Below are 8,592 nucleotides of genomic sequence, written 5' to 3' on the forward strand. Positions count from 1 at the left end.
CTTGCTGTAGGGGCTTGAAAAAGCGTTTCGTTGTGTTTTGTACATTAGCATGCTGATTGGTTTACGTAATTCACGCGTAATCGGACGCTCCACTGCGATGACGGTACATCGAACTGTCAAAACGTGCACCAATGATTGACATCAGTGCTGCCATCAGCGACATGAAATATAGTCTGTTCAACAAAGTGATAACCTTTTGGGTTATCACAAACCGCATGTTCACCGTTATGTGTTTTTGTTTTTTCCATCGCTCACAAGTATGCTATATTTACGCTTACTCAGTGTGCTCTTGGATTGGCCCTGCTGGTTTGCGGTTTATACTTTTGAATGAAACTCGATCTGACACTCTCTTCCATTGAACAATCGCTCATAGAGCGGTGCGATGAAAAAACCCGTGAATGTGGGAAAAACAATAAAATTTCATAATGAATAACCATGAATGAAAGTGCGGTGGCAATCGGAGCATCTTGTTTCGGCCATACAGAACATCACAACGGGACAACCGTTACATGTGTCACATAGGGAAATCGTGTGGTGTAACGCTACTGTATAGTAAGATCAACTGTTTACATCGTATTTGAACGATGTTTTCAGAGTGGAAATTTACATCTGTTAACCGCGTTGACAAGGGTAAACAAAGTGAAACGAATCGAGAGGCACGTTTCACTGGACTGCATATCTACGTCGAAAATCATAACAACACTGACTGGAAAGAGTATGCGACGCGCGATATTAATGAGCTACACACATCATGTAGTGAGCCGTTGTCGGTTGAGCTGAGCGCGAGACAACCCGCCCACGCATCTGCTTGGCAGCGCTACAGTCGTTAGTGGTATCATGTTCGTTTCCTGTTTGCTTGAAAAATACCGAGAATCATAATCGTGGACACAGGATAGAACGCACTTCCCCGCTCCCCCTTCGATGAGTGGTTCTCGGGACGGGGTCAAGCAGTTCTCGAAAGTATAGCCGGTAGATTATGGACTGAAATTGCTGACTTCCTCATTCCTCGGCCGGACGACCAGCAAGTTTGTTAATTGAATTAAGGGAATAAAAATGAAGCACTTACCGTAGGAAACGGCCGGACTGGAACAGCTGCGTGCCAGCGGGATCCGGGTTCCGGGCGTGATCGATGAATCATCGCAGGTATCTTTGTGCCGTTTGTGCGGATTGTGAATCGCTGGAAGAAACAGAGAACATGGGATTATTGGAATGATAAAAAAAAAAACGTTCAAACTATATAAACAATTGGGGTCGTAAGTATCGGTAGATTCGACAGCACAGATTTGCCCCCATCGGCCAAAGTATCATCGTGCAGAATCATTTCCTTATGACAGCTCTGTTGTTTACTTTGTGCTGCGCGATGATGGCGCTGATTCATGTTGATAAAAATTAACTATTCTCTTTTTTCCTCGATCTTTACACCTGAAGATATTGTGTACCTGGCGACGACGGTGGCACCAAGTGGAGAGCCGTCCAGCGTGGAGTGCAGTGAAGCCGCCGCTGCTGTTTCGTGGGCTTTGGAGCGAGAAACTTGTTTGTTACGTACGTGCTGCTCGTTGTGGCTCAACTCGCTGCGCCAATGAAGAAATCCAAGCAGCCACGAAACAAACTTGGAAAGGTCGTACTTCTTTTTTGCTTTTTTTTTCTGTCACTCCGTTGTGTGTTGAGGAGCCAGCCAGCCTTCTTGTGGTGCACTCTATCTATTGTACATAACGGCAGGTTGCACTGGCAGTGGCGGTCCATGGTGGAAAGGTGGGGCAAAACGGGTTGGCATTTTTGCTTATACTCAGCGCGCACCTTGCACCTCCACGGGTTGAGCTGAGCAAGCCTTTGTTGCGCACAGAAGAAAATGGCTGCTCGCTCACCGCACTTGCAATTGAAGCATTTTCTTCCTGCTTCGTGCAGGTGGATTTTTAGAAAGTGGATCTCCGTAATTGCAATTTTCTGCAGAGATGAGCTTCCGGAGCTGCACTGGAATGAAAAGTGCCGGAGCAACAAACGGGACAGTTACGACCTGTGAAGTGAAGTCATCAAAAGAAGCGGGGCTCTAAAATCTTAAAATAGTAGCCAAAACGTTACAAAAACAGACATTGTTTACACGCCAGCACGATTTACGATCTACCCCCGGCAGTGGTGCCCCCTCTTGCGAGTGAGTCATGTTGCGGATCAATCCGATCCCTGGGAGGTGCTCCTAGAGTCGGCCAGGAATGTTTTATGGCATCTTTTCAACTCTCATCATTAGCAAATCGAGCGTAAATCAGCGTGATTTATGTGCGAGATTTGAGCAAGGTAAGGGAAGGGAAGGAAGGGAAATATGCATGTCTTACAAGTGCGTTGCCAGTCGGATTGAGTTGGCACAGTGGTTGTGGTTAATTACCCTTTAGTACAACGACTGCCGCTGATGCGCGGTCATTTTTCTTAATGTCTCTGCCGTGTCTGCTCAGCATCTTTCAAGAGACAGAAGGCAACACACCAAAAAAAAAAGCCAATCAATGGAACATTTCCCTTCACTCTGCGCTATACTCGCGAGGTCGCTCTGCTCGAGAAACATGTGAAGGAGTAACATAAAATTTTACACGCAATGCGCAAGGCCGTCTTCGTCCAGCAGGTTCCCCTGACGGCTGCATGGGTATGTAATTTGAACCGGCAGCGCAATACACCGCACGTCCTTCCACACAGCGCAGCGCGCTCTTCGCCTGCAGGTCTCCATAGCCCACTACAATTAAAAATAAACTTCTTATAAACACTCATATATACTCTCGTTTCGCCACCTTGGCACCCGCTCCGAAAGAGAGCTGGGATCGGGCGCTCGGTCTGCGGCTGTTATGACTCAGATGTTTATAGGAGATTTAATTTAAAAATAATACATCCATTTCGGATCAACCGTACGTACTACGGTTCGTCGTCGGTTGATCTTCTTCATGGTGCGTCTTCTTAGCACTGCAGACAGAGCAACATTGGCAGACCCCCAGGCTTTGCGGTGCGCGGCCAACTTCGACTGCGAGTCGTGCGAGGAGATGGCTGCGGCAGGCGCAGAAGGGGTGGATTATTTTCATTTTCTTTCCTGCTTCGGATTTTCTTGCGTCTTTCTCCCACTATCTTCGCTCGGCTGTAGTCACAGTGTGTTGATGTTGGTGTTGTTATTTTTTTTTCAAACATATTTTGAAACACATTCGCTCTGTTTGCGCTTACACAGTTGGTTGAACCGCACCAGCCAGAGATATGTATGACTCATCCATCAGAGATATTCTCTGCTGTTGCTGTTTGCTGCGATTTCTACTGGTGGGTAGGTTGCGGAGCACTCGACGGAAGAGTAGGGAACCCCCGAGCCTGCGTTGCAAACGGCGAGACGCAAATGACCGAAATCTCCTCTCGAGTGTGCGGTGTAGCGGCAGATGTCGATATCGCTTTGGCCGTTGGGGCACTTCCTTGAAGTTTAAAGTTTAATCGCCATTTGTAATACCGTACAGTGAACGGTTGCGAAATTGTACCTATACGATCATTGCACTAGTTTTCCGTGTTTATTGTTTACAAATCGCGGTTAGAGAGCCACAAAACCATCAATGGCAACAATGGATTCGGATCGGGGCTCTGGGCGGTCTAGACGGCATTCATCATTGACGAGCGATGCAGAAAATTCCCGGTTTTCTCATTTATGGTTGTGGTATTGGATTCCTGGAATCCGGTGGCTGGTTTGGATTTATGCTTGGCTAATCGTCCAATGAATCACTGAACCGTTCGGTCCGAATGTACAGTGACTGATGTTAGGTTCACGGAAAGCATATTACTGCGCTGTGGTGTTTATTATCGTTAAGTATACACTGGACAGTGTAAGATCTAATGGCAGCTTATGGGTAAATGGTTTTTGCAACGCGCGGGGCATGATGCAAACTCCGGGAAGAGTTGTACTATTTGCTGATGACGACGACGACTCAGGTGATGATGTCACTTTCTAGCAATAAACAGTGGGACGGTCACTACAAACGGGGAATTGTGGCTCGGAGCGTTCTAGGAATTTGCTGTATGTATGCATATATCACAATGATGAAGCAGGATGTACCTTAGGACCCGGTTAGTTTCAATAGCTAGGATTCAGGGGGCGGGACACCTTAGCAGAATTTAGAACAAACATTGTCTATCTTTTGCATGCATTAGTTTTTGAAAATACTAAAATATTTTCGTTGATATTTAGAAATATTTGTTGATATTTCCAAATGTATCTCAGCTGTCTTGCCCCTTACTAAAATTGGAATTAAACGGCGCTCATTTAGAAAATGTTTAACTGGTACTCCTACACTGGTGCCCAATGGCGTTACACACCAGTGCTGTACCCCTGTTAAACATTGATTGGTGCCAGGATATCGACTAGACAACATGTTTTAAATGTTATTTGTTGTGTAAACTTTGATTCAATTCGGCATTGATAATTGTCTGAATCTCAAATAATATTGCTAGTATTGAGACTAGAGAGGGTCAAGTATAACAGGTACAAGAGAGGAGCGACTGGCTGGTTTTTAGCCAAACGAACTGTCAAAGCCAGAGTTAATCGAGCAGCACCTATCTTGATTTCATTGGCAGTGTTGCTAGAAACAACCCAGGCAAAGGTTGCCAAGGCAGTTTGTTTTGAATCCGCTCGTCTTGTATACCTCGTCTTATACTAGACCCTCTCTAATTGAGACTTACGATCTCTGAGATTAAGACAACGTCATTCTTGTCACTCAGGATGTTTGCTCAAGCATGTCGATAGGGGCTTGATTAAGAAAATCGAAACGAAGCGTTTTTCATATGAACGTCCCCTTTCCCCTTAATAAAGAAACAACAACAACAGCCAATCGGACTGTCCAACGAGGTACCAAACGAGCAAAATAAATAAACGCCATTGTTCCTAGAGCTGATGAACTGTAAGTATTACATTCATAGCTAAAAATATTTCAATCATTTTGCCAAACAAACATTCCTTCATTTCATTTATTGCGTTTTGTTCTTGATAAGTTTTAACAATATTTTTAGTTCTTTTCAGGTGCCATGGAGTTTATTATCCCTCAAAGCAATACCTTAGAGCTCTCTTTCCTCTACAACTTTATCTCAGACGTAATTTAAATCAGAATGGCCGTTTCCGTGTTAATTTATTTTCTAAAATTTCAAAGGCGCCATTTTTAAAATTTAACAAGACTTAAAGTTGCCGAATTTTAGTAAAAATGTGAATCATTGCCCATAATTGTTATGTAAAGTTTCATGCAACTCAGAGAAGAACAAGTTTTTCTAATTCCTCATTTGGCGTGGCACTGCTCCTTAGCTACATGACATATTTAAGGTGAAACTTGATTTAATCCACAAATGGCCGCTATTTTGGTTACCACTTCGAATTTTTAACGGAACGAATCTCAGAAACTGTGAAGATTTCGTGTACGAATCGATAACCACTATTTCGCTGCACTGCAGCACACATGTGAATACAATTCCTTGCACGAAATCTTCATAGTTTCTAAGGTTCGTGCCCCCAAAAACTCGTAATGACAAGACAAAAAAATTGTTTTGCGGCCATTAAATGTAGATTCTATTAACATTCACCTTAACTTCTGAATCAAACTCATTCGAAGCGAAACGCAAAAAATGTGGTTCCCATAAACACTGCTGAAAAATCATTCGCAAACCGTGCTGCTTGTTTGGCCGATTGACTCTTCACGCGGCTCTCCTAAAAATTGACTCTGCGTTTGTCAGTAATTCTTTCTGTTGCTGATAAAAATGACAACCAACAGATATTTATTGTTTGCCAACGCAATGAGACAAAAGTTGTAGCATTGCCCACGGCGAAGACCTGTTCGATTCCCGATTCAAGCTTCTTTCATGAGTACCTCAGGATGAGATGTTGACACTTGAAGGATCTCACCATTACGTCATTACGATTCGGACAGAGATCAATGAGGCTATCTATCCACAGAGAACCATTTCGCCGAGAGATGCCATGCTCCAACTAGAGCTCCAACCAAAACCTGCTCTCTGAAATACACCCGAATCACTGCGAAAATACCGCCCAAATTTTCCTGAAAAGCTGATCAACCTACCGGAAGCCATGATCGGTCGGTGCAGCGGATGCAGACACGTCGTCCTCGTTGCGATCGTCGTCTGGAGAGGAGTTGATGCAGCGCGTAGGTGGGCAAGCCGCACTGAGAAGGAGAGACTGTCGGCGGACACTTGTCGTTGGTATTTTGGTCGAGGCGAGACTAATGTCCCGCCGCGCGCGCGGAAGCTACGAGAGACACTCGGTCGCGGTTTGGCTCGACACTTGGTGGTTGGAAAACGAGCGCGGGTGCTTGGCAAAGGGGCAGAGTGATTCACGTCGTGCTCGAATGAGAGTCTAATTATAAGATGTGTATAAATCCGTCCTGAATGATGTGTGGCATGGCGTGCTGGCATAAGGGACAAGGGTTTCGATGACCAATAGAACGAAGCAAGACAGCTCATTGCAGAGGTATGTGATCTAGTTTCGATGCCCGCCTCGCACCGTTATTGTTGTTGTTGTGCGCGATTCGGTGAGGATCAAAAATAGAACAGTCGGAGGTGTGAAGTGTTCCGATCGTCCGTGCGTTTGTTGGTCTGTGTTTGCGGAGGACTTTGGCCGTTGTTGCGGTGGTAGGTACTTACCGAGTTTGGCGGCGGGCATGAGCCGTAATCCTAGGCAGGTCGATTCGCGCTTTATTCTCATCTTGGTGGACGTTGTTACAGCTCCGGTTGTCACCGACGCAGTAGACGAGTGCGATTTGGTGCTGGTAGAGCTCGAAGCGACTGCCTGTGACGATGACTGATTAGTGATAATTTTGACAGGTGACTGGATTTACACGCTGACAGCGGAACTAAGGTTGTTGTCACTCGCAGTAGGCCTTTGACGGATGATTCAATCGGAAAACTATTTTGCGCGCGCGATCGTTGTTCGTGTTCATGTATAACACCTCTTTTTATTTAGAAATGATCTCACCAATGATCGGGCCCTGATGATATCTTCGTGTTTTTTACCCTTCTCTCCCGATCTTGTTTTTCTCGACCACTGTTTTCTTCACTCTTGGCAGTTGTGATTAAAATATTGCAATGCGCACGGATCGGGTTAATACACATGAATCACTTGTATTCGCTCGACATTATGCAAGAGATTTCCTACACAACTGTCGGACGTTTGAGTATAATTTATTTTCTTCGAGTTTACCTTTTTTTTACACACGTTACTCTCTCACTCTCTTCGCGATATCAAAGCTGAAGCCCAATTTATTCGCACTTGTTACACTATATTGACTTGCCACTATCTTTACAACCTTCTGCGTTGAATACGTTAAAAACGGCACTTTATTTGTATGTGTAAAAGTGTTGGTCACCGAAGTAAAAGCACTTGATTTCACTTTGTATCACTCGTTTCTGATATTTCTGTACGCTTAATCCCACTGAATCCTAGTAGGAGTAATCCGCCAATGGGTATTTGATGTTTTGCTCCAGCTTCCTTCGATATAGCCGCGCGATAGTTGACACTTGCAACAAAGTGTCATGCAGGGATCTAACGAAGAACCGGACTGCGAGTAGAAAATGCACGAACTGGCCGTTAAATCGGAACACTGAGCGTGATGGCGCGGGATAGAAGACCAGGGATCTCTGGAGAAATTCCTGAAGGACCGCGAAAGGATGCGAACCTTCGTTGTACGCAAAGGGAAAAGATATACACGCGTGTGCTGCTCAACCGACCACAGAAATACGAATGACTGCTGACGGTCGACTGCGGACGGGGTTGCTCACCACATTCTTTGCTGCGTACTCAAACGGATACATCAACGGCACCAACACCTCCGAATACCCGCTGCCACCACTACATTCGAAGCCATTGTATGTGTATGCAGATGACGTCTTCGCAAGGGTGTCTGATACGATACGGGACGGTTGCACGTGTCCTGATTTTCAAAGTGTTGAATGCGTTTACAGGGTGAGGTGTTTTCCCGGAATTCATATAATTTTGAACTTGACCGGTTTTGAAAGACAACTTGTCACCGTGCTAAAGTAATAAAATTTCATTAATCGAAAAAAATCTTCCGGGGTTCATAAAAGACACCCTGTGACAGAATGTTTATCTTAGATACTGGCAAGATACGCGATCGTGAACACAATGGGCGAGTGCGATTAGCGCTTGGTTTCGCTACAGCCATAGCACTTGACAGATTGAGACAGATTGACAGGTTGACAGTTGACAGATTGACAGATTAACAGAATACTTACCCCTACGAAAACATAATTAAGCTTGCTCGAAGACCACCGCATGGCGAAAATTCCAACTGAAAATCAGTCCACTCTAAAACACTTAATGTTCTTGCTGTCCTAACGCATTGTCACTGCACTTCATTGTGTTTCATTTCTAATAATATGGTGAAACACATACCAACACCTTCAGCACCGACCCCAGCTGGCTTAGGAATGGGCGATGTCGATGCGATTTTTACAGAATCGATTTTTTGCCTCGAAAAATCGATGTTTTTCATCCGATCTTTTTCTGTTCGATGTTTGACAGAATCGATTTTTCAAAGTTGATATCGATTTTTTACTCATTTCTCGATGAAC

At 44.7% G+C, this 8,592-nt stretch overlaps 1 protein-coding gene across 2 annotated transcripts in view; it reads right to left on the reverse strand.

Annotated features, from left to right (window-relative positions):
• The window catches only part of LOC135702957 (dual specificity protein phosphatase 10-like), a 36,167-nt gene extending 28,400 nt beyond the window's left edge, over nucleotides 1–7,767 (reverse strand). The window contains exons 1-2 of one of the 2 annotated variants that reach the window (XM_065224031.1): nucleotides 6,646–7,767; nucleotides 1,067–1,177 (exon numbers count right to left, since the gene is read on the reverse strand). In XM_065224031.1, the coding sequence (XP_065080103.1) occupies nucleotides 1,067–1,177; nucleotides 6,646–6,706 (172 nt within the window). In that variant the 5' untranslated portion in view covers nucleotides 6,707–7,767. Of the gene's footprint in view, nucleotides 1–1,066; nucleotides 1,178–6,065; nucleotides 6,350–6,645 lie in introns of those variants that run through there. The other variant, XM_065224030.1, reaches the window with a different exon arrangement.
• Nucleotides 7,768–8,592: the final 825 nt, after the last annotated feature.

Source organism: Ochlerotatus camptorhynchus, unplaced genomic scaffold (assembly GCF_037179485.1).
Source record: "Ochlerotatus camptorhynchus isolate MF236.1 unplaced genomic scaffold, CSIRO-AGI_Acam_v1.1 ptg000203l, whole genome shotgun sequence".
NCBI classification, from domain to species: Eukaryota; Metazoa; Arthropoda; class Insecta; order Diptera; family Culicidae; genus Ochlerotatus; species Ochlerotatus camptorhynchus.